This window comes from Hypanus sabinus, chromosome 20 (genome assembly GCF_030144855.1).
Source record: "Hypanus sabinus isolate sHypSab1 chromosome 20, sHypSab1.hap1, whole genome shotgun sequence".
In the NCBI taxonomy this organism is placed as follows: Eukaryota; Metazoa; Chordata; class Chondrichthyes; order Myliobatiformes; family Dasyatidae; genus Hypanus; species Hypanus sabinus.
The window spans coordinates 9845472-9873248 of record NC_082725.1 but is presented as its reverse complement, the minus strand read 5'-3'; the positions used below and the strand labels follow the sequence as shown (position 1 = coordinate 9873248).

Sequence of the window (27777 nt, the reverse complement as noted above, 5' to 3'; positions counted from 1 at the left end):
ATCTGTATGAAACAGCCTAGTGCAGCTTTTTTAAAATATGTGGACCCCGACCATTAACCAAGGTTTAGGGCCCGTGGTCTAGTGTAATAATGGAAACAACTTATGAAACATCACTTTAACCACAACACCACAATATATTTTAACCAAGGCTATACACCTAAGGCAAAGCCTATGCACAATTCATAAGACTATAGGACATAGGAGCAGAATTAGACTATTCAGCCCATCCAGTCTATTCCGCCATTACATTATGGCAGATTTATTCTCCTTCTCATCCCCATTCTTCTGCCTTTCTCCTGTAACCTTTGATATCCTTACTAATCAAGAACCTAACAACCTCCAATGTTTGTCCTCCAGAGTTGGCTGTGGCAATGAATTCCACAGATTCACCATGCTCTGGTTAAAAAAAAAAATCCTCTCATCTCAGGTCTTCATTGACGTCCTTGTATTCTGAGGCTATGCCTTCTGGTCCTAGACTTCCCATCATCCTCTCCACGTCCACTCTATCAAGGCCTTTTAATATTCGATAGTCTTCAATAGACACCCCCATCACCTCAATTCTTCTAATTTCCGGTGTGTACAGGTTCATAGCTATCCAACACTCCTGTAATTCACTTGGGATTGTTACAAAGAGCAGCACAGAGGTGCAGAGGTAGCACTGATGCCTTCCACCTCTACCTCTCTAGCATGGTAGTGTATGGTTAGCACATTTAGAGTACCAGCGACCCAGATTTAATTCCTGCCGCTACACATAAGGAATTTATATGTTCTCCCTGTTTCCTCCACGTGCTCCAGTTTCCTCCCACAGTCCAAAGATTTACCATTTAGTAGGTCAATTGGTCATTGTAAATTGTCCCATGATTAGGCTAGGGTTAAATGAAGGCTTGCTGGGTGGCACAGCTCGAAGGGCTGATTCTGTGCAGGACCAATAAATAAATAAATAAATAAATAAGCCCCGGTGACCCAGAGTTGTCAGTGTGGAGATTACATGTTGCCCTGATTCTTTGGTTTCTTCCCGCATTGCAGAGACATACAGCGTGTTCAGGTAAATGGTAACTGTGTGTTGCCTCCAGTGTAGGTAGCTGATATAATCAACAGGGATATAAGGTGAATAAATGACAGGGAAAATGACTGTGGAAAGAGAATCATGCTGCGAGCAAGCTTACCTTGATGGACCAAATAACCTCCTCCTACATTGGAAAGGAGGTTGAACTTGAAGAGTGTTTCATGGCAGCAAAGAAAGAATTGACTTTGGCTCTTTTAGAAATGCATCTTAATGAGCAAGCCATACAAATTTTCCCATACCCACGAATGAATACAATTCACCCTTACTTGTAACAGACTAATTATCTAGTCAACTTCATTTATAACTTGTCATCCACATCCTCCGCATCTAATCAATTTCATCCTGAAACTCTCTTTCTCTTCAAACACTACAGGTTAAGGATTGACATGTACGCTTTTTCCCCCTATATATAGATACCAATATTTGCTAAATAAAATGAATGATGACATGAAAAAATAAATCACCGGGCAAACATGGAATCTCCAGAGAATATAACTGACTGTGGTAACCGTGCTGCCAAAAATGGAATAATGAAAGCTATGTTTCGGGATCGCATTAATATTAATTCCACCATAAAATAGTTTAACACATGTAAGGCAAAAGCTATCCCTGATATTTCTACCTGGGGAGCTATTAGAAATCTGTATCATTGTAAAGCTGACTTGATTTTGGCCTTACATACCGTATTTTAGCATGAAGCTGGAGAAATGCAGTTTTAATTGGGCTGAGACTCTGCGCCTTCGGATATTCAAATACCCCACATATGTTTTTGCTAGCCTGGCAGATATTATCCCCTTAATAAGATGAACAGAGAACGCTGAGAAGGATGAGGCTTGTAAATGACATAACAAACACTTTCAGTAATCCGCATGCATTTAATTAACTATTTATTCACTGTGTTCCACTTTAATCTCACATTTTTGGTATCTATTTGTCCGAATTATTTTGTGTTGAAAAAGAAGCCTTGCTTTCTGTTTGAAAGGGGAGGGGATAATAAGTAATATTATAGGGTTGGGTATGCAGAAACACTTAAACCTTGAGAAGCAATTTAGTTCTCTTTTATTAACACAAGAGATTCAGCAGATGCTGGAAATCCAGAGTAACCCCACTCAAAATATAGGAGGAACTCAGCAGGTCAGGCAGCGTTTAGCAGTGTTTATGGAAAGGAATAAAGAGCCGATGAAGGGTCTTGGCCTTTTAGCTATTTATTCTTCTCCATAGATAATGCCTGACCTGTTGAATTCCTCCAGCATTTTAATTTTCTGTGAGGACAGTTGAGATCAGCAATACTGCTAGCACAGTTAAAATGCAGACGAGTAGACTGTCAGGAAACCTATTGCAGAAAGTTAAAATAAACTCAACCCTTGAACTTTCACAGATCATTCCTACAAAGTCATTTGAGATTTGATGAATGAAATCCAAATGTCAAGGCTGACAAAATGCTGGAGGAGCTCAGCAGGTAAGGCAGTATCTATGGAGACTTTGTTTCAGGCTGAGATGGTCTTGAGTTGGATTGCTTTGGATTTCCAGCATCTGTAGAATTTCTCGTGTTTATGACAAAATGATGACTTTTTAAGGATAGTGGAAATGTTTGCAAGATTAATTTATCAGAAGGATTTCATTTGAATTACTTTCCCTCTCTGGGTCAGATGTTACATTTTCGTAGGAAAAGATGCTGCCTGGCCTACTGAGTTCCTCCAGCATTTTGTGCGTATTGCTCTGGATTTCCAGTATCTACAGATTTCCTTTTATTTACATTTTTGTGTAGTGTGGCACTACCACCTTGCTAAATGTGACAGACCACAAGGAAACTTGGGCACTGATGAGGTGGTGTGGACAATGAACAACTGCACATTATCATCATGTACTGTCACAATGTGTAACCAGGTACCAACACAGAATCTACCTTGGAATAAAATAAAAACTCAGTGAAGTTATTATACATAATGAGCAGGAGGCTACATCAGGCAAGATTGTTTCATCACATCCTATATGTTCAGATGCCATATTACTGCAAAACGTTGTCACGATCCAAGATTAAGTAATTCACTGGTTGAAGTCTCTGACGCCCCAGTATATGGATCCACCATTACCAAGACACTGCAGTTGCATAATTTATAATTTAAAAGATGCACCCTGGTGTTTCATTGAGGTTTCTGTAATATTATCTCATTGAACTTAGGTTTCTACTACAATGCATAAATTAAAACCAGAAAATGCTGATTACTTCTAACATTCTATTTATGTCCCAGATTTCCTGCATCTGCTGTATTTTTTGCTCTCAATATAAAACTACCGTGAGGATGACATCACCGCCAAGATCCCCTTGGACGAGGCCTGGCTCAACCCTATTAGGGCAAACTCTATTCAGCAATTCCTACAAGTGACTACAACTGGAGCACCATTAGTTATAGTGCTCTGGCACTTCAAGAAGGCATCCCTGAAGGGTAATTAGTATAATCTTAGAGAGCACAGCCCATACTCTTAATACAAATAAAAGAAACAATGTAATTTTTATAATATTGATGAAAGTAATTTGTTATGGTGTATTCAGAGTGCCTCTTACAGCATTCCTAAAATAAACTCACAGCTCTATTCTTTCTAATAGCTACATAACTGCTGAAGGCCACACAGTAGCATAGAGGTTAGTGCAACATTTTACAGCCACACAATCAGTGATCATGGTTCAATTCCTGATGCTGTCTGTAAGGAGTTTGTACATTCTCCCTGTGACCACATGGGACTCCTCTGGGTGCTCTGGTTTCCTCCCACATTCCAAAAGTGTAGGGTGTGGTGAGTTGAGGACATGCTGTGTTAGCACCGGAAGCATGGCAACACTTGTGGGCTACCTCCATCACCTGAAAAGGCAGATTTTAAACAAAGTCTACCATTTGAGTTGGAAGCCCAAAGCTAGCAAACACAGAAAGGAAAAAAAAAATAAGATACAGATATAACGCTTCAGTTTTTATTTTGATGTCGGCAAATGAGAAATGTATGTGTAAAGAAAAGTGTTACAATGCACGTGTCCAGAATCATGGAGTTGTGTAATTACAGTTGATTCCGGATAACTGGGACGCATCGGGACCAGTACATTTTGGCCAAATTAAGTGGCGGCCCTAATTGGCCTAAGTTTCATGGAAATAGTTATAAAGGTAAACTGAAATTTAATGGAGTAATAAGTTATGTATTTAAATGAAATACAGAACAAATTAGAATACTACCAATACTACCAGTGCTTGTATCCGACGATGACTGGAAACCTGTGTGGGAGAGTTTTTAATTACACCACAGGCTGATACTGACCTGGCTCTCAAGGAATCGTACAAGACCATCAACACGCTGGAGACTGCACACCCAGAGGCTGCCTTCATCGTCGCCAGTGACTTTAATCCAGCTTCGCTGTCGAAAGTCTCTCCTAAGTTTTGTCAGCACATCCAGGTGAGCACTCGTGGAGATAACACACTTGACCACTGCTACAATCCCTTGCACAGCGCTTACAAAGCTCTCCTTTGCCCAGCTTTTGGAAAATCAGATCACTCTTCGATCCTGCTTTTGCCGACGTACAAGCTGAAACAAGAGGCAGCCATAGTTAAAATCATCCACTGTTAGTCTGACCAATCAGCCTCCATGCTGCAGGATTGCTTCGACGACATTGACTGGAATGTCTTCCATGATGAGGATGTCTCCGCGTTAACAAATGGAGTTACATGCTTCATCTGGAAGTGCATCAATGATGTTGTCCCCAGAAATCGGTCACCGTCTTCTTGAACCACAAACCCTGGATCAATAGTTCTGTGCGAGCAGCACTTACAGCGTGACATCGAGCTTACATCACTGGCGATCAGCTAGCGCTAAAAAAAAATAGCTACGATCTGTGCAAAGCTATCAAGGCTATGAAACAACAATATAGGGAGAAGACTGAGTCAAGATTCACAATGAATAGCACACATGACTTGTGGGGAGGGTTGCATACCATCGTAGACTTCAAAGCCAAACGTTGTGGTGCCACTCCTCCAGATGAGCTCAATTGCTTTTACGCTCAGTTTGATGTCGCGAACTCTGAGCCTCCGAGGAAAGCCACCGCTACAACCTGCCACCAGGTCATCTCTGAGGCTGAGGTAAGCAGATGTTTCCAATGAGTGAACAGTCTCAAGGCTGCGGGACCGGACAGCATCCCTGGGCGAGTACTCAGGATGTGCACAGCACAACTGGCAGGTGTGTTTATTGATATTTTTAATCTCTCCCTCTCCCAGTGTAGAGTGCCCTCCTGCTTCAAATTATCCAGCATTGTCCCTGTACCAAAAGAGACCAAAGTAACATGCCTGAACGACTGGCATCCAGTCGCACTCACCTCAATAATAAGCAAATGCTTTGAGAGGCTGGTCAAAGATTACATCTGCAGCTTGCTACCACCCACACTGGACTCCCTACAATTCGCCTACCGACACAACCGCTCTACACACCATCCTTGCACATCTGGAGAAGAAGGATGCTTATGTGAGAATACTGTTGTTGGACATTCAACACCATAGATCCATCCAGGCTTGACAAGAAGCTCAGAGATCTCAACTTTGACCCTGCCTTGTGCAGCTGGATCCTGGACTTCCTGTCAGATCACCAGCAGGTTGTAAGAGTGGGCTCCCTCACCTCCAACCCTCTGACTCTCAATACAGGAGCCCCTCAGGGCTGTGTACTGAGTCCCCTCCTTTACTCCCTGTACACACGAGACTGTATCACCACCCACAGCTCCAATCCGCTAATTAAATTTGCCGACAAAACATTGATTGGCCTTATCTCAAACAATAACAAGGTGGCCTTCAGGGAAGAAGTCATCACCCTGACACAGTGATGTCAAGAAAACAACCTCCCCCTCAACGTCGCAAAAACAAAGGAACTGGATGTGGATTACAGGAGGAATGGAGACGGGCTAACCCCTTTTGACATCAATGCATCTGGGGTTGAGAGGGTAAACAGCTTCAAGTTCCTCGGCATCCACATCACCGAGGATCTCACCCGGTCTGTACACACTGGCTGTGTGGTGAAAAAGGCACAACAGTGCCTCTTCCACCTTAAACGGTGGAGGAAGTTTGGTATAGGCCCCAAATCCTAAGAACTTTCTACAGGGGCACAATTGAGAGCATCCTGACTGGCTGCATCACTGCCTGGCATGGGAGCTGTACCTCCCTTAATTGCAGGACTGTCGAGAGTGATGTGGACAGCTCAGCACAGCTGTAGTTGTGAACTTCCCATGGTTCAGGATATTTACAAAGAGAGGTGTGTAAAAAGAGCCCATAGGATCATTGGGGACTCAAGTCATCCCAACCACAATCTATTCCAGCTGCTACCATCCGGGAAACAGTATCGCAGCATAAAAGTCAGGACCAACAGGCTCTGGGACAGCTTCTTCTTCCCAGCCATCAGACTGATTAATTCATGCTGATTTGAGTGTTCTCTATATTATATTGACTGTTCTATTTATTATAAATTACTATGATTGCACATTGCACATTTAGAAGGAGGTATAACGTAAAGATCTTTACTCCTCAGGTATGTGAAGGATGTAAGAAATAAAGTCAATTCAATTCAAGTGGGAAAGCCATGTCACTGGGGCAGTTCCACTCTCTTGACTTCGGGATCCAGAGGGACAAGTAAGCATCACAAATGGGGTCTTCCTTGGTTGCAGTGGTTGACCATGACTTCTTTTTTGCCTTGTCATGCCCTTTGCTCCACAGAGCATTGCAGGACAACCTTCCTGGCTGCTGGATCACACTGTAGATTTCATCCGCGAAGTCCGCCAGAGCTGACTTCATATGGTAGGACAGACGACATGTCCATATCTCACCAGGGTATGAGACCCGCTGGCTACCCTCACCTGGCTGAGCTCACCATCAATGCAGTATATTGGGGTGTGGCTGCTGTTGCAATCAATCAGCTTCGTACAACCACAGGTGAGAACTGAGTGTCTGCTGGGGACCAAAGGTATTATGCAATACCTTCAAATTCTACCTTGATGAATTGGTGAAATTGTTTCATTTTCACTCTTGGCTGTTTCAGGTGTTTCCAAGACTGAATGCTTGAAACCACAGTGAGAAAAACAGTTCTGAATAGTCTTACTGCATTGTTGATCCACTTGGGATCAATAAAGTATTTATTATTATTGTTATTATTTTGCCAACTATCAGTGGCACAAAACACTACTTTTTGAACACAAATGCACGGAAGTGACACTATATAAAAACTGTTTGCTCTAAGCATGGTGTAGTGTCTGATGGCCACATGACATGTACGTGACTGATGCTCGTCAGAAACTGTTCAACAACAGTCTCCTGCCCCAATTAAGCAGCATAGTGTCCCAAATAAACCAAAATAATCCCAGCTACTTTCAGTGAAATAGGCAGCTTCTCCAATTAATCAATGGTCCAGTTAACTGGAATTCACTGTATATAGCACAGAAATAGACCCTTCATCCCAATTTGTTAATACTGACTAAGGTGTCTTCCTGAGCTGGTCCTACTTACCTGCATTTGGCCCTCAAACTTTTTAACACTGTAAGTTGTACCTGTCTCTACCACTTCCTCTGGCAGTTCATTCCATAAACACACCTTTGTGTTAAAAAACCCACTTCTCAGATTTCCTTTAAATCTTTCCCCTCTTATCTTAAACCAGGGTTTCCAATCTTTTATATGCCATGGACTCTTATCATTAACCAAGGGGGTCTGCTGTCCCCAGATCGGGAACCCATCTTAAACCTATGTCCTCCAGTTTTAGACTCGCCTATGTTGAGAAAAAGACTGTGATGATCCATCTTATCCATGCTTCTCATGATATTGTAAACCTCAATGAGATCACAACTCTCCCATCTTCACTCCAGGGGGGGAAAAAAGAGTTCTAGCTTACCTAGTCCCTTTGTGTAATCAGAATCAGGTTTAATATGTCATGAAATCTGTTGTCTTTGCCGTATATATATATATATATATATATAAAATAGTTAAAAAGTATTGCATAAATTAAAAATAAAAAAGTAGTGAGGTAATGTTCATGGGTTCAATGTCAGATGGCAGAGGGGAAGAAGTTGTTCCTGAATCACTGAGTGTGTGTCTTCAGGTTTCTGTACATCCTTCCTGACAGTAGCAATAAGAACAAAGCATGATCTCCAATCGCAACCACCAGTATCGGTCTCCAAATTCAATTCTGAACATTAACATAATTAAATGATTACAACCTATTAAGAGTATGAGGAATAACTGCAAGTTTTATTAGGTTGGGGGAGGAGGAAGAGGAAGGAGATTATTCAAAGAAAGTAATCAAAAAATTGAAAAATGCAACCCCTACTAAGAGAACAATCCACTGCAACTAGCGATGCTAATGATACTCAGCTCAGTCAGAAGTCTTATAAAAATATTTGTAGGTTTTTTGACAAGTTGCTGGTAAGCCTTAACTAATTTTCACTTGCTTTGTTACTTGATTTACCACTTAGATATCTGTTGTAAAATTAGAGCCCATTAGCAAGTAACTTTCAACAAGCATCTGAGTTCAAAAACACTGCTGTTGATTCAGTAAGGGTTCTACAGCTACAAGGAGAAAGTAATGCCATGATGTTGTCTTATAAATAATTAGAGCTCTGTACCAATCCCCAATTATAAATGCAAGGGGGCACAGCAGCTCTGCTGGAACACAGCTGCCAAGGAAGTGTGACAAACTATTGCAAATATAAGCGCTGATACAAACAAATATCTTTTGAATTAACTACTCTCTCAACTTCTGCTCATTTACCCTTTTTTATATGCTTGCACTTAGGGAAAGAAATCATTTCTTCATGACATAATGCAAAACAATGTTACCTTGCACTCAATGTCAGTAAGACCAAGAAACTGATTGTAGACTTCAGGAAGGGGACACTGAGGGAACAGATCAGTCCTCATTGAGGGATCAGTAGTTGAAGGGGTGAGCAATTTCAAGTTCCTAGGTGTCAACATCTCTGAAGTCCTATCTGGGCCTAACATATTGATGCAATTACAAAGGACAGATGCCAGCAACTATATCTCATTAGGAAATTTGGTATGTCTCCAAAGACTAGCAAGTTTCTACAGATGTACCATAGAGAGCATTCTAACTGGTGGCATCAGGGTCTGGTATGGAGGGGCCACTGCCCAGGATCGGAAAAGGCTGCAGAGGGTTGTAAACACAGCTAGCTCCATCATGGGGACTGAGGATCATTGAAGACACCTTCAAATGGCGATGACTTAAACAGGCGGCATCTATCATTAACGATCCCCGCCACCTTCTCATTACCATGAGAGAGGAAGTACAGGAGCCTGAAGACACTCAATGTATAGGAAAAGCTTCTTCTCCACCTTCAAATTTCTGAACAGACAATGAACCTATGAACATTATCTCACTACTTTTGCTCTCTAATCACACGATATATTTAATTTTCTTAAATCACATTTCTTACTGCAATTTACAGTATATTTATGTATTGCACTCGATGACTGCTGCAAAATTACATACCTCATGTCTTTTGTCAGTAAAAATAAATCTGATTTGGATTATGATTCTTTATAAACTTTGGTGGTCACCAATCTGCCTCACACTAACTGTAGCTTTTTTTCAATACTTTTTATTGTATCCTTAAGTGCAGGTTGGGTGCCTTTCTTAAACTATGATATGTCAGCACTTGCAATACAGATGTGGTTAATTAGCCTCAAACAGAAGGTGGAAAATAAACAAAATTAGCTATAGATTCTGCCTATACCAGTGACAGTGTTTTGCATACCAAATACGAGCTACTATTGATCGGGTCAGTAAGTTTCAGAACCAGTCGTTCACAGGTTTATTACAGGTAAGGAAGGGTATTAAGAAGTTTGTCATCTGAGAGATCTTAAATTATAAGAACTGAAATCATGGCAAACCTTAGCTCCTGATTCACCCTGTATTATGCTGTAATGTTTTATGGTCTGTCATTGACTTGGGTGGTTAATTTTTAGGTTAAAAAGTCACACAACATTGTGGGCCAAGGGGCCGCTACTATGCTGCAATTTTCTAACATATCTGCAATGCAGTTAGATCGTAAGACATAGGGCCAGAGCTAGACCATTCAAACCATCAAGTCTGCTCTGCATCGTGGCTGATTTGTTACCCCTCTTAACACCTTCTCCCTGTAATCACAAACCTATCAAATTCCGCTTTAAATATACCTAATGACTTGGTATCCACAGCTATTTGTGGCAATGAATTCTACTGATTCACCACACAATGGCTAAAGAAATTCCTCCTCATCTCTATTTTAAAGGGATGTCCCTCTATTTTGCGTCTGTGCCCTCTGGCCCTTGACTCCCCCACTACAGGGAACATTTTTTCCACATCCACTCTACTTAGGCCTTTCGATATTCAAGTGGTTTCCATGAGATCCACACCATTTTCTTCCCAAATCTTTTCTCCTCATCCAGCTGGGTTCTCCTGCCCTCTGCTTTCACACTTATCCCGTGAAGACTTATGTTTTAACAGGTTATAGATATTATTATATGTTAAATACAATGTTACAGGTGTATATGAAAAATAAAACGAGTTCAAAAGAGTCCTGAAGTGTCAAAATGTCAGGCTGAAATATAGACTCTTTATTCTTTTCCATGGATGCTACCTGACCTGCCGAGTTCCTCCGGCGTTTATGTGGGAGTAAAGATTTTTACTCCCTCATGTTGTGGGATGGATGTAAGATTTAAATAAATTCTATTTAAAGAGTGACCAGTGTAGGAAATTGCATAAACTAGCGAAATCCAATATTGTTTTTGAAAAGTTTGAATTTTCCAAGGAAAGCAGTAATAACCTCTTTGCATGATATGACATCACAGTTTTTTCCCTGTAAATGTTTGTTTAATAAATATAGTTTTTCAAAAACATCTAACAGGTAATATATGTCAGACTGAGCAGCAACAATTTGTTCTGCAAGTTGCTTATCAATTAAAAATACTACAACATTACCCCAAAGCTCAACAAAATGACAAAGACAATTACCTTTTGATAACCATCAGACCTCTGTATGCGTTAGTAGCCGTTCAAAATATTCTTTAATCAGAAAAGATGATTTGAAGAGCATTTGATTGAAGAAGTTGACAGCCATTATTACAGCAATGAGGGTGTCATGCAAATGTTGTCATGCAATAATTTTCAACCAAATGCTGATGGTGGATGACACAGTGTACGCAAAAAAGTCAGACACACACAAGATTTTTAAAATGAGCAATGAATCCTCTTTATCTTCTTACTATCGAAGTAGCACCATCAGCTGCACAAGGCATATATTTTCCAGTGGATTATTGTTTTCCAAGAAACTTGTGATTGTGTGGCCAAGCACAGCTCCAATACTACATTCAGGTTTGCTGGCAACACCATTGTTGTAGCCCGATCAAAGCTGGTGATGAACCAGCACATAGGAGAGAGATTGAAAACCTGGCCCAAACAGCAACAACCTCTTACTCAATGTCAGCAAGACCAAGGAGCTGAATATTGACTTCAGGAGCAAGAAACCAGAGGTCCATGAGCCAGTCCTCATCTGAAGATCAGAGGTGGAGAGGGTCAGCACCTTTAAATTCCTCAGTATCATCATTTCTGTGGACCTGTCCTGGGCCCAGCACATACAGTAAGTGCAATTACAAAGAAAGCACAAGTGCCTCAACTTCCATAGGAGTTAACAAAGATTTAGCATGTCTTCTAAAACTTCGACAAACTTCTATGGATGTGTGTGGTGGAGAGGATATTGACTGGCTACATTACAGCCTGATTTGGAACCACCAAAGCCCTGAATGAAGAATCCTACAAAAATTTAGAGATACGACCCAGTTCTTCACAGGTGAAGACCTCCCCACCACTGAGCTCATCTACACAAACTGTTGTTGCAGAAAAGCAGCATCCATCATCAGGGACCCCCACCACTCAGATCATGCTCCCTACTCACTGCTGCCATCGGAAAGAAGTACAAAAGTCTCAGGACTCACAGCATCACTTTCAGGAACAGTTACTCCCCTCAACCATCAGGGTCTTGAACCAAAAAGGATAACTTCACTCAACTTCACTTTTCCCACCATTGAAATGTTCCCACTACCTATGGACTCACTTTTAAGGACCCTTCACCTCATGCTTGTCCTCTCTCCTTTCTTCCTGTATTTGCACAGTTTGCTGTCTTCTGCACATTGACTGAATGCCCAAGTTGGTGGGGTCTTTCATTGATTCTACTATGAATTTATTGAATATGCCTGCAAGAAAATGAATCTCAGGGTTGTATATGGTGACATATATGTACTTTGAAAATAAATTTACTTAGAACTTTGAAATAGATCTTTCTTCAAAATTTTCTTCAAAAATAGTTTCACCTTTGGTATCTGTCTTAAGCTTTCAGGGAAAAAGTATTTCCTCGTAAAATAAAATGAGCTTTTTAAAGCAGTATTTCTAAAAAATAATTTAATTTCTTAAGGAAATATTTTTAAATAACACTTATATATACAAATTCTATGTGGCTATAAAATGCATGTATTCACTATGAAAAGTGAATTGAGCTTCCTTTCGAACTATGTTAAGTATCAGGGACATAATGGAAGTTGTAGTGGCAGAGAGTGATGCAGTGGTAGACATCACATACTCTCACTTCTCTGCAGTTTAGCCGTTTCTGGCAGATGCAGAAGCTGCAGCCATCATGCCATGCTCTGTAAGTTCTAAAGCATGCACAGGTCAGAGGAAGGCAAATGCAAGCAGCCTCCTGCTGTATTCTCACTGACTGGCCTTGTTGCAGGCCGCTCCACCCAATCTGCAGTTTGCAATTTGGGAATGGACATGGAGCAAGGCTCAGCGGGCTGCCCTGCAGGGTGTGAACGGTGATTTATGCGTGGTCAAACAGGAGAAGAGGTAACAACTAACATGCTACAATACCCCATCCCCACCCAGAGACACAGCCTAAGCTGTTTTGCTGCCTTATTTGCATCATCTAGCATATTTTCCCATTCATTTCATTCAGGGTTCCAATTAAATTACATCATTCTTTTTTTATTTTTTAAATTTTAGCAGTATTTCATTAAAACAGTGAACTTATCATGGCCCATTCTGGCCCCCAGATTCTTGACTTTTACTTGATGCCTCTATGAAATCTGACATGGCCCTCTGTGAGGCCATATGGCCCATGGTGAGAATCACTGTTCCAGGTAATCAAATGTTCAGTAAAGCATTCATCTCCAATTTCAAAAATGCAAAATAATTCTGAATATACACTATTCCTCAAATAGAATCTGTGATCTTCCTATGATGTTTAATCTGTTTATTTTTAGCTTGTATTTATATAACACCTTCAAAATACTAAATACATCTCAAGTCACATTACATTAATTTATTTGATAATAAATAAATACTTTATTATCAAATAAAACCAAGCTGAACCTGTTACACAAAGAGGTATTATATGAGATGATCAAAAGCTTTGTCCAGGAAATAGACCTTAGAAGACGTCTTAATGGAGAAATGAGAGGTGGAAAGGCAGAGAGGTTTCTAAAGGGAAATCAGGAGCCTAAAACCTTAGCAGCTGAAGGTACAGTGGCATGATTACACCCAGAGAACATCAGTAGAAAGATTATTGAGTACAATAAAATTATTGGGAATGAACAAAGAACATAGAACACAATAGCACACTACAGGTCCCTTGGCCCACAATGCTGTGCCGACCTTTCAACCGACTCTAAGACCAATCTTACTCTTCCGTCCTACTTAGCCCTCCATTTTGCTATCATTGATGTGCCTGTCTAAGAGTCTCTTAAATGCCTCTAATGTAGCTGCCTGCACTACCACCGCTGGTAATGCATTCCATGCACCCACCACTCACTGTGTGAAAAAACCTACCTCTGACATCACAACTCTACTTTCCTGCAGTCAACTTAAAATTATGCCGTTGTGTATTAGCCATTCTGCCCTGGGGAAAAAGGCAGAGGCTGTCCACTATATCAATGCCTCATATCATCCTATACACCTTGATTTTTATTTTTAGTTTATTTAGTGATACAGCCCTTTGAGCTGCATTGCCCAGCAACCCCAATGTAACCTTAAACTAATCACGGGACAATTTACAATGGCCAATTCACCTACCTGGTAGGTCTTTGGACTATGGGAGGACTGGAAAAAACCCACACATTGCACAAGGAGGACATAAAGAGACTCCTTACAGAGGATGCCAGGATTGAACTCCAAACTCCAACATCCAAAGCTGTAATAGCACCCTGCTAACCGTTATGCTATCGTGACGCCAGATCAAGGAGCAGTTTATTCACTTTTGTTAGTTTAGAAGCAGCAAGGTCACTGACAACAGCCACAACTGTCATGTCAATCACAATAGACGAACTCACAGTCAACAAAACTTGCAAATTCAGTGCGATTAAAGAGACGATTGCTCTCTCGTACCTGTGGGAGTAATGCTTCGGAATGATGATGATGGAGTAACGGGTGGGGTGACTGGAGGTGTAAGGCTGCCACTATTGTGGCGCTGTGGTGTTGAAATGCTTCCTCGAGGAATTGTACTTGATAATGACAAAGAGAGTTTAGGCTGAATCTTTTTCTTCAAGGATTCTTGTTCCCGGCGAGCAGCATCTGTCATAAATCTGCAATGGGAAAACAAAGCAAAGATGATTTGTGGCTTTCTATCTGAAATAAAACTTCTGCAGATCACTTATGCTTTATTAATATTTTTCACAACACCCTAAACTCCACTACTCTGCTAAGATGGCAGTGCGCTTGGACTCAGTGGCTTCTACGAGGCCAACAAGAGGCATTATTGTCTTTTTTTTAACAATCACAAGACCCTGCTGGACATTAAGGACTTAATGTACTGTAGGTCTCCCCCATCAGCAAGTTGCTTGATGGCGGGGAAACTGAAGGAGCTGGACTTGGTGCTAACTATTTTGCTGTCTGTAAGAGAGGAGCGTCAGAGTGGGTCTGCGAAGGAGCTATGCAGTCTAACAGTGAGGGATCATCTTAGTCGCTTTTCTTGTGATCACAAGACCCTGTTGGACATTGGTAATGTGGATGTGCCTTGTGCTATGAATGACTGCTGGTATTGTGTTTTGCACCTTGGCCCCGGAGCAATGCTGTTTCGTTTGACTGTATTCTTGGGCATTCATATATGGTTGACTGACAATTAAATTGAAATTGAATTTGAAAACAACATGGTAGAGAAAGGGTAATTTAATATTAATTTGCTAGAAGTTCCCACTTTTAGTAGTCAGGTATGAAATCTATCTGCAATGATAAACCTTTTAGTTAAATTATTCAGTGGCCGCTTTATTAGGCAGACATGTATAACAGCTTGTTAATGCAATTATCTAACAAGTCAATTATATGGTAGCAATACAATGCATAAATCATTTGCCATGAGGTTCAATTGTTGTTCAGACCAATGTGATTTGACTGTGACATGATTGTTGGTGTCAGACAGGGTTATCTGAGTATCTCAGAAACTGCTGATCTCCTGCTTTCATCCACAACAGTCTGCAAAGAATGATGCAACCTCCCCCACCCCAAAAAAATCCAGTGAGTGGCAGTCCTGTGGATGAAAATGCCTTGTTAATGAGGGAGATCAGAAAAGAATGGATATACTGGATTAAGCAGACAAGAAGGCAACAGTAATTCAAATAACCACGTGTTACAACAGTGGTGTACAAAAGAGCATTTCTGAATGCACAACACATCGAACCTTGTAGTGGATGGGGTACAGCCTCATTAGACCACAAGCACAGACTTAGTTGCCAAATTTTTTAGAGACAAGAAGTACCATTGAATGCATTGTTCCAGGTTGAAATCTCACCTGTGAGGGAGCAATATTGTTTAAGCCCTGTTAAGGAAGGCTCTCAATGGGTAATTAGAACTACCCAGTACATCACCGGCACCAACCTACCCGCTATCAAGGGCATATACACAAAAAGGTGCTGGATAAAGGCCAGCAATATCATGAAGCATCCCACCCATCCTGCTCAGGAACCGTTTGTCCCACTCCCATCAGGGAAGAACCTAAGTAGCATCCACCACAGGGTCACCAGACTTGAAAACAGTTACTCACCCCAGCCATCATGCTGATTAACACCCCCATCCATTAACCCACCCAACCACACTACTTTATCACTTCCTGTCAGAGTCACCTTATATACGGATACCCCTGTACCGTGTGTCACTTTATGTAGATACAATCAGACAATGAATATAAGCTATCTTACCTATTCATATTTATTGTTTTCTTTATGTTTATTGTGATTTTTTGGTGCTGTATTGGATCCAGAATAACAATCATTTTGTTTTCCTTTACACTTGTATATTGACAAATGACAGTAAACCATTGTGAATCCCAAATCCTGGACTGCAAAATCAGAAGGCAAAGCAGTATTTCATTGCAGTATGAATGGAGGGACACAATGTAAGAAAAGACACCTTATGAGACATAACATGAAGACCTCATCTTTGTGTTTACTTGGACACAGAAATATCCAGTGGCCCATTTGGAAGAAAGAAGTTTTCCAAGTAACCCAGATAAGGTTTTGCTTTTAACTCAATTACACTATTTTACTATTAGTACTATCAGGCCATGCAGTAAGGCCATACTGGAGATCAAAGGATTTTAAATTACTAATGGAATTAAGGGATAAGGGATCAGTGCTGGGGGATTAAGCCATTATCTCACAAAATGATGGAGCAATGATGACAGGCTGAATGGCCTCTGTTTCCATTTATTTTTCTTCCTGAAGAACACAGAACAGTACAGCACAGTACAGGCCCTTTAGCCCACAATGATGTGCCTACCTTCTAACCTACTCCAAGATCAATCTAACCCTTTCCTCCAACATAGCCCTCCACTTTTCTTTCATCCATGTGCATAACATCTCATTTTTTCCTCATTCTATCACACGATACACCCTTCAAAGCTTTTTATAGCACTCACTTGCTGAGCACTTGCCACCCACCATGAAGGACAATAGCAAGGTTTTTGAAGTGATCCTTTCATAAAAAGGCATACAAGCAGAATTCTATTATTTAAAAAAAAGCAGTAATTTCAAACTTCCAAGTTCTAAGTGAGTTCGGAAGAGGAGTCTTGGCTCAAAATGACGACTCTTTATTTTTTCTGTATTATTCTGGATTTCCAGCATCTGCAGAATCTCTTGTTTTTTAAACTTCCAAAGTGAGTTTTGAGGCAGGTAACTGTAAATTGAAATTAAGTTCCCTATTTTATTTCCTCAAAGAGTTGTTTGTGCTTGCCTGGGGAATAAAATAGCATTTGCAGTACTAGTATTCAGTCTAATACCTCAAGCCAGATTCTTTCCCCATTTCATGCTGGAAATTATCAAAGTTCATGTCTAATGTTGGAATTTGAAGCATTGGGACTTAAGTCTAGTGTTGGCAGGACTATGAAATAGCTATAAAAATGTTAAATTTTACAGTTGCAAGCATAAAGAAACACAACTGCCCCTTGCCATCTGGCAGGTTATTTACTCAATGATATCCTTTTATTTGGTCTAACTACCAGTATCCCACATTTAGAATCAACTTTTACTGTGATGAAGTACATCAAACCTAATTTGTAGTGCTTGGGATTTTTACATTGAACTTCTGTGTTTTATGGTTTCCATGATAAGGTAGAACCACTGATTGCTGGAATATCCTTCCACAATACTATGATTGGATATTTCCCCTTTAGAAAGTGATGGCAGTGGCTGTACACGTTTTAGCATTACAGATTGGTTATGTAAAATCTGATCCATTAAACAATTCCCTATCCATGTACAAACATAAAAAGTAGCAAAAATAATTAAATGCCAGATGATTAAAATAGGTAGTTTTAAGTGTCTGAATTCCATAGAATAACACAGAAACTCTCTTAAGTCATAAGAAATCATTGTGCTCTCCACACTTGCGAAATTTCCAGCAACTATCAAGCAAAGCTTTGTGTGCGTCCTCCAAGCTCTTATTTCTAAGTATGATATTTATTTAGTTTTATTTATTTAGAGATACAGTGCAGAACAGGCCCAATGAGCCTTGACATCCAGCAACCCACTTATATAACACCAGCCTAACCACAGGACAATTTAGAATGACCAATTAACCTATGAATTCATAAGTCTTTGGACTGTGGGAGGAAACCCACGTGGTCAAGGGGCAAATGTATAAACTCCTTACGGATGGTATAGAATTAAACCCTGAAATGCCCCAATCTGTAAAGGCATCATGCTAACCACTACACTACTGTGGCTTACACTATAGAGCTGACTACTTCAGCTCTCTGCTGACAACACTTCAAGTTTGAACGAAGTATCACAATAAAGGTCAATCTCCAATACTCAAATGCAAAAATTCAGCCCAGTTCATGTGTACAGCAGATAGTGTAAATACTAAATCCTTCTTTCCTAGAGAATTCAAGTACAAGTCATTTGAATTGATCTCAACATTCTGATTCTCGCCTATTTTCCAGATGTGAAGAATGAGGAAAGATTAAAAACCAAGTTCAGTTGTGAAGAAAAACAAATATCAAGATCATTCTTTAGAAAGGCAGTTAAGCTTCAATCGTGAATTGTCTAGGTGTAAGCTTAAGTAGATGAGGGCAAATGTCACATTATACATTTCTATAAAGTTCTCACTTGGGGACAGCTTACAAGTAAATTCCAAAATTTCCTATCTCAATCCTCTAACACTAAAGACCAATTCATAGCTTTTCCTATGAACACTACCTCACTATTCATCTTTTGCACTATTTATTTATTCTATAAACTATAGTGATTTTTATGTCTTGGATTGTGCTGCTTCCACATAACAAGTTTCATGACATACGTCGGTGATAATACACTTGATATTAAGTCTTATTCATCAGAACACAAGGAAGATACCGAGACCTTAAAGGCCATGGGAAAAGCCATGGATTGGTCTTCAGTATTAGAGGATTGAGAGGTGAAGTCTGGGAACTTACCCGTAAGCTGTTCCCAAGAGAGAACTTTACAGAAATGTATAATGTGACATTTGTCCTCACCTACTAAAGCTTATACCTTCTAGAACTTGGATTTTCGTCTCTTTCCTCATTCTTCACAATTGACAGGGCAAATATTGCTTGTACCTCAACTAAAAATAACCTCAACTCTGTGAAGCTATGCAAATTATTTTATTTTTGGCATAGGATCAACATGGAGAAAAACAGAAAAACAAGTCCCCTTCACTAAAGTGGCCAGGACTACAAGTAAGCTTACTGGCACTGTGCTTCTTTTCAATCCAATTATAACAATTTTTAGAATCAAGTTTATACATCAATTTCTTTCGTGAACAAGTACTTCAGAGCCCTAAAAGCAAAATAATTGAGATCAATTCATTAAAGAGTTTGTAGAAGTCACTAAATATCAATAAACCTGCATAGCTGCTGAAGTTTTATAAGCAGCTTTCAATGTTGCCTTTATGAACAGTTTTCAATGCCATTCCAAATTATGAAAATTTGGCTTAATCTGATGAAAGGAGGGAAAAAGTGATGCAAAAACTAAACAGGAATGCTGCTAAGGTTTGATCACGTAAAGCACAGATTTTGTTAGTACCAAAATGGCATGATTTGCTGGTCTGGTAGAAATGAAGTAGAAACCCCGCTAAGATGGAAATGGTTTAGCATCTGACTGCTTAAGAATGCAAAAGCCTCTAAGGCAACAATACAGCAGGAGTTTCCTTCCTCTGTGTTTGATCCATTTCATAAGCACAGTTAGTGCACAATAATAGGGTTTTCATTAAATAGGAAAAAAAAGTGCTTAATAATGGATAACCACGACTGACGGATCATTACTAACATGAATATGGAGAAAATTTAATAAACTCGAGCCTTACTTAACAGTGAAGGAAGGCCAGAGATGAAGAAGGCAACACAATAAGAGAATGGCCCCACAGCAAATGGTATATGGCTAAAATATCATTTACACAACTGATGGGAGGTCAATAAAATGCAAAAACAACTCAGAAGGAAAAATATCTATGTTGCAATGCAGGGCAATTTTGTCTTTAATTAACAGGGAAATTTATTTGGCCAAAGGTGCTAAACAGGTAACAGGACAAGTGCTAACAAGGCCAACAGTTTGAAAGTCCGGATTTAGCACACAATTTTGATCTTAATTACTGATCACCATAGTTTGGATTTGTCTGGAGGTGCTACCCAAACACCTGCAGGTTTAATACTCCAGTGTTGATTAGAGACTGTTTTTGTCGATCTCTTGCAAGTTGCTAATAAACACACACTCCTTCTGCCAGTGACTTCCATAATAAGACAAAATATGAAGGCAATTACGAGCAATTCCTTTCTGATGAAGTCCACAAAGAATCTCTGGAATAAGTGATGCCAAAGAAACAGAGAAAGTCTTTGAATGTGGTTAAATGGACTTCTTCAAAGCTCCAATGGCAATGGCTCTGGATTGGTGGGTATCCCTTAGTGATGAATATCCCTTTAAGTAGTATGTGAAATTAATATTGACACTGCATTTATTTAAAGACAGCTGGTTACAGTTAGGCGAGGGCGTGAGCTGAAGTGGTAGCCACCAAAATGCCATGCAGTCTCTTTAATGAGGACTCGCAGGTATTTCAAGTGGCAATGAGGTGTTTAACAAGCCTCTGCAGCCATTCCTATTTTTGTCTTAAATTCCTTTATCAACACGGGTTTGTATGCTAAACCTGGCCAAACTAGCATTTTAGCTCAATGTTCCCATTTTGGCCATTTCTTTATTCCTTTACAAATTTTCACTGAAAATGACCCTTCCAGCATCCAATTAAGTTTTGTAAGTGCATGTATTAGAAGCATCTACCAGAATTTCACTGGCTTTGTTCCAAGATCTGTTTAATTAATAGGTTGTGGCGACCCACTTCCTAGTGCACTCGAACCGGCTCACAAATAGCCAGCGCGCCGGCACAAAGGCCAGTCCCAAAAGGGCGCCAGGTCTGCTTCACCAACAAAGGGAAAAGCCTGCGCGGGATTGTGAGTACGTGCCCCCTACAGCATCCATGCCCGGGGAGGGCAGGATCAGGGAGGCTTTAAAGCAACGCTGTGAAGTTCGAATAAAATGTTCTTCTTTAACTGCAGTTTACCGACTGTGTGTCATTATTTTAGTGCTGCGTGTAGCACACTGCTACAAGGTAGCCATTTTGAAATGAGAAGACCCTAAAATTTGTTAATTTCCAAACTCAGAATAGAAAATAAAAATGGAATTATTCAACAAGAACCATGACAGAAAAAGAGATTTTCGTACCCTGTAAACTGTGGACTCTTGCTGCTACAAGAGCTTGGTGCAAACGATTACAGTAATGAATCCAGACTGGCCAGCCCACAAAGAGTGGCCGCCCACATATTAGTCTGTGTGCCAGAGTTGTGTGACGCAAGGCTTTTGGAGTGTGTCCTACCCCTAGGTTCTCAATTAAAACAAGGGCAGGACTTATAGGAAGTTAGAAATACATGGTATAAGGGAGCCTCCTACAGGCTAATAGTTAAAGTTGCACACAACTCCATAGCGGTGTGGGAACAAAATCTTGATGTATTTTTCTATTTCTGAGATACTTTATTTAACTTGGTGATACAGTGTGGAACACGTCCTTCCTGCCTGACTGCCCAACAACCCACCTTTTTAACCCTAGCCTAGTCACAGGATAATTTGCAATGACTAATTAACCTGCTTAATCAGTACATCTTTGAATAGTGGGAGGAAACCGGAGCACTCATATGAAACCCATGAGGTCACACAGAGAAGATACAAACTCCTTACAGACAGCAGCAAGGATTGAACCCAGGGCTGCTGGCACTGTAATGGGGTTAAGCTAACTCTTACTCTATCATGCTCTGCCATAGCAAATATGCACTTTTTTTGTCATAGTATTTCAAACATTTGTATTACTTACATTCTTCAACCTTGTAAGAAGATATCGAAGAGAGAAGAAAAGAAACAAAATCTGTGACCTCTTGAATCTATTAGGAAGCCACAAACAGACTGCAATCAATTTATGTAATTTCCAGTCCAGACTGAACTCATAAAATCCATTTTATAAAACTGGATCAGATTTACTGTGGTGATTGACAACATTATCATCATAATGTTAAAGTTTTTGGTTGTCAATGCAAATGGTGCATTTTACTGTATGCCTCGATGTACACATGAAACTGGAGTGGATTCAAAGGAGGTTCACAAAAACGATTCCAGGATTGAAGGGCTTATCATATGAAGAGTGGCTGATGGCTCTGGGCCTGTGTTCACAAGAATTCAGAAGAATGAGAGGTGACTTCATTGAAACCTATTGAACGGTGAAAGGCCTTGATAAAGTGGATGTGGAGAGGATGTTTGCTATGGTGGGAGAGTCTAAGACCAGAGGACACAGCCACATAATAGAGGGGCATCATTTTTGAAAGGAGATGTGGAGGAATTTCTTTTGCCAGAGAGTGGTGAATCTGTGGAATTCTTTGCTACAGGCAGCTGTAGAGGTCAAGTCTTTATGTATACTTAAGGCAGAGGTTGACAGATTCTTGATTGGTCAGGGCATGAAGGGATATGGGGAGAAGGCAGGAGGCTGGGACTGAGATGAAAACTGAATCAGCCATGATGAAATGGCAGAGCAGACTCAATGGGTTAAGTGGCTTAATTCTGCCCCTATACCTTATGGTCTTATAAACTTGAATCTTGAATAGCAGATGATGTAAATTGATGTACCTATCAGTGGACAATTGGAGTAAGGAGCCTGATCCCTCAGAGCATTTAACAACATGTTGCGATGATCCTTTGATGCAGATTGGATGGATTATGACTACAAGTTATATAGCCACATTAAGCCACTTCCTTGCAAGGCTCTTCCATTGCTCCATCCAAATGCACAACCATTTGCTATTTCTTCATAGTAATCTCGTAGGAATGAGAGGCCATAAAACTATGACAAAAGATGTGCATATTTAGCATGGGGCACCAAGGTAGTGTAGTGGGTAGCACGATACTATTATAGCTCAGAGCATCGGAATTTGGAGTTCAATTCTGGCGTCTTCTGTGAGAAAGTTTGTATGTCTTATCCATGCGTGCATGGGATTCTTCTGGGTGCTCACCATACTTCCCATAGTCCAGACATATTGGTTAGATTAAATGATCACTGCAAATTGACCTGCGATTAGACTGGGTAAATTGGTGGGATGCTTGGCGGCATGGCTAGGAGGGCCGGATGGGTCTGTTCTACACTGTATCTCTAAATGCATTAATGACATAGAAGCAGAATTAGGTCATTCAGCCCACTGAGTCTACACTGCCATCTGATCATGGCCAATTTATTTTTGGTCTCAGCCCCATTCTCCTGCAGGCTTTGACACTCATACTAATGAAGAATATATCAACCTCCTCTTTAAATATACTCAATGACTTGGGTCTCCACACTTATCTTGACAATAGATTCCACAGATTCATCACTCTCTAGTTAATGAAATTCCTCCTAATCTCCATCCTAAATAGACATCCCTCTATTCTGAGGCTGTGCCCTCTGGTCCTAGATTTTTCACAACTGGAAACATACTCTCTTTGTCAACTCTATCTAGGCCTATCAATACTTAAGTTTCAATGAGATCCCCCTCATTCTCCTAAACTCCAGTGAGTACAGGCCTCATGCCATCTAACAATCTTCACACAATAATCCTTTCATTTCCAGAATCATTCTGGACCCTCTCCAATGCCAGCACATCCTTTCTCTGTCACTTGAGCAGTACACCTAATACTGTCTGTCAGCCAACCAGTCCAGACAACTCTGGCTGCTCCAGGGTTCAGAGCTAAAGACTCATTTTGGTTTGGAATGTTGTTGCTTGCTTCTATTGTTTGCATGATCTGTGTTTTTTTCCTTTTTCTGCACATCGGCTGTTGGTCTTTATTTTATTTTTTAAAATTGGGGTCTTTTGGGTTTCTTGCTTTGTGGCTACCTGTAAGCAAACTAATCTCAAGGTCATATAATATATAAATACATTCTTTGATAATGAATGTACTTTGAATCTCTAAAACAGACACGATTCACTCAGGACCCAGAAATCATCTTCCAAAGTCACCTCCAGAGTCTTCCACAAAGTGTCTCAAGCTAAATGTTGACTATTTATTCCCTTCCTACCTGACTTGCTGAGCTCCATTTTGTGTGTGTCACTGAAGACAACCTCTTTCCATTAGCCATGCTTAGGAAACTACATTAGAGCTGGCTGAGAGCACAAAGATGGCCAAAGAGAAATGGAGGTGTTTGACATTAGTATGATTTCATTCTTCCTTCTCCTGTTTCTGATTTTATAGCCAGTATAGAAGTCATTGCTCACAATGCCAAAGTTGTGCATCGTGTGACCGGATATTAGGGATCTTGACAAGTGAGTTCAGTAAAGCTCTGAGAATCATCCAGACTGTAGAACGTGGGACATTACAGCAGTACAGTACAAGCCCTTCGGCCCATGATGCTGGAGCTGTAAACCTACTTTAAGATCAATCTAGCCTTTCCTTCTCATATAGCCCTCCATTTTATCATCCATGTGCCTACTTAAATGTCTCTTAATTGTCTCTAATGTCTTTGCCTCTACCATCACCAGTGACCACCACTCACCAACCAACCACTCCTTGTGTAAAGAACCTACCTCTGATATCCCTCCTGTTCTTTCCTCCACTTACCTTAAAATTATGTCCCCTCATATTAACCATTTCCATTCAGGGAAAAAATCTTTGGCTGTTGTCCACTTGATCTATGCCTCTTATCTTACATGTCTCTATCAAGACATCCTTCTTTGCTCCAAAAGGAAAAGCCCTAGCTTGCTCAATCTATCCCCACAAGATATGCTGTCCAATTCACACAACACCTTCATGGATCTCTGCACTCTAAAGTTTCCACATTCTTCCTATAATGGGGCAAACAGAAATTAACACAATATTCCAAGTGTGATCTAGATCAGGTTTTGCAGGACAACATGGGCTTTCGTTGTATGGATGCGTGAGTAGCAATGCAGAAACAATGTGATTTTTATCAACCAGTATTGACCATCTGGATTGCCTAATGGCTCAAATCAAGTTCAACAAGTTCAAGTTTAATTGTCATTCAATCATACCCATGTATACAACCAAATGAAACAGTGTTTCTCTGGAGGCAAGGTGCAAAACACAGTACTACCCAATAGTAGCACACGTCAATTAGCACATATCATTAAGTTGCACAAAAACATACAATCACAAAAAAAAAGCTTCTGAGTGGTATGATGTGAAAATTGATGGTAATTGGGATGTTGCACTGAAGCCAGATTTCTGCAAGAGAAAGTACACAACAGTTCCTCACCACGCATTACAGTGGAGCAGTTTGGGATCATTCCAGTTTGTCTTTCACTGAGTGAATACTGGAGAGCAGCACCTACAAGGGAGACCAATCCCCAACCCAGCATGGACTCTAGCAGTATCTGCTCTGCTTTCTCCCACACCATCTCCAGTATCTGCCCTTGCCCTCACCATCTCCAGTACTGCTCTCTCCCACACCACCCCCAGTATCTGTAGAATTTCTCGTGTTTATGTTAAGCTGAGCCAATGTCACAGGTGGACAAATGATGCTGTCAGAGAAATCAATTCAGCAGATTCAATACTGAAACAAAGGCCTTCTGAAAATCCAAATGCACAACATCCACTGACTCTCCTTTGTTTATCCTGCCTGTTATTTCTTCAAAGAATTCCAACAAATTTGTCAGGCAATATCTCCCCCGAAGGAAATCATACTAACTTTGGCCTATTTTATCATGTACCTCCTAGTACCCTGAAACCTTATCTTTAATAATGGACTCCAGCATCTTCCCAACCACTGAAGTTTGGCTGATTGGCCAATCATTTCCTTTCTTCTGCTTTCCACCCTTCCTAAAGTGGTGAGTGACATTTGCAATTTTCCAATCCACTGGAACCATTCCAGAATCTAGTGATTCTTGAAAGATCATGACCAATGCGTCCACAATCTTTTCAGCTACTTTTTCAGAACCCCTGAGTGTAGTCCATCTAGTCCGGGTGACCTATCCACCTTCAGACTTTCCAGCTTCTCAAGTGTCTTCTACTTAGTAAAAGCAACTACATTTCCTTCTGGCCCCCAACACTCTTGAACCTCTGGCATACTGCTAGGGTCTTCCACAGTGAAGATTGATGCAAAATCCTTTTAAGTTCATCCGTCATTTCCTTTTCCCCCATTACTACCTCTCCAGGATCATTTTCCAGTGGTCTGATATCCACTCATGCCTCTCTTACTCTTTATATATCTGAATTAAACTTCTGCTATCCACTTGGCTGCCTTACTTCCATATTTCATCTTTTCTCTCCTTGTGGCTTTTTAGTTGCCTTCTGTTAGTTTTCAAAAGCTTCCCTATCCTCTAACTTCCCACTGTTCTGCCCTCTCTTTTGCTTTTATGTCTTTAATTTCCTCATCATGCACAGTTGCCCTGTCCTCCCGTGAGAGTACTTCTTCATCTTTACATTGTATCTATCCTGCACCTTCCGAATTCTCCCAGAAACTTTAGCCATTGTTGTTCTGCTGTCATCTCTGCTTATGCCCTCTTCCAATTAACTTTGGCCAGCTTCTCTCACATGCCTCTGCAATTCCTTTTGCTCCACTGTAATAATGATAAGTCAGACTTCAGCTTCTCCCTCTAAAACTGTGGGGGAGGGGAGTTGATTCTATCACTGCCTCCTAAGAATTCTTTTACCTAAAGATCCATAATCAAATCTGGTTCATTACACAACAGCCAATCCAGTATCCTTTAGTAGGCTCAACCACAGCTGTTCTAAAAAGTCATCTAATAGGAATTCTACAAATTCCTTCTCTTGGGATCCAGCACCAACCTGATTTTCCCAATCTACCTGCATATCAAAATCCCAATGACTCCCCCAACATTGCCCATTTTACATGCCTTTTCTATCTCCTGTTGTGATTTGTACCCCACATCCAGGCTGTAACTTCCATCAGGGTATTTTTACCTTTGCAGTTTCTTAACTCTACCCACAAGGATTTTACATCTTCTGATCCCATGTCACCTCTTTCTAAGGATTTGATTTTACTTTTAACCAACAGTAAAAAAGAACCCGACCTGCTCCACCCCCTCCTGCCAACCTGCCTGCCCTTTCAATGCATGTCTGCATGCTTTTATGCACAGAGTTGCTGCAACATAACAGGCTGATTAGATATTTGCATTAATGAGCAGGTGTAGCTAATAATAAAATTGTCACTGAGTGTATGTGAAAAGAATTAAATGATAAACCATTCCTCTGGGCAAGATTGAGTCAATTTAATTTCCAATGTTCCCCACTGTAATGTAAAATCATTTCATATTCCATTTTACAAATTGTTAAGTTGTTTCTTTCCACTTGGGAAATACAGTTATTCACATAAAAGCACATCACACAAATATACCAACTATAGCCAAGAAAATCACCTGATGAATTGCTGTTGGAATTCTGTCAATGTCATTGCGATTCCATGCCCTTGCTTTCCAGTGTTGACATTCCTTAATCTCGGTCATGTGTTTCTTTGCCATAGCGCCAAGAAGAATGGGAACTATCAAATAGGATTAATGTAATGGGCAAAATGACTCACATGGGTATGATGGGCTGAGGGGCCCCATTTTTGCACAATTCAACTCTGACTCAATGACTTCTGCATTGAATAGCACTGCCTGACTACATTCCTTAAAC

General features: G+C 40.5%; 1 protein-coding gene across 1 annotated transcript in view; it reads right to left on the bottom strand.

The window, feature by feature from the left end:
* The window catches only part of jazf1b (JAZF zinc finger 1b), a 237428-nt gene that overhangs the window by 43415 nt on the left and 166236 nt on the right, over nt 1-27777 (bottom strand). The window contains exon 3 of the mRNA XM_059945062.1: nt 14501-14697. Coding sequence (XP_059801045.1) covers nt 14501-14697 — 197 coding nt within the window. The remainder of the gene's footprint in view (nt 1-14500; nt 14698-27777) is intronic.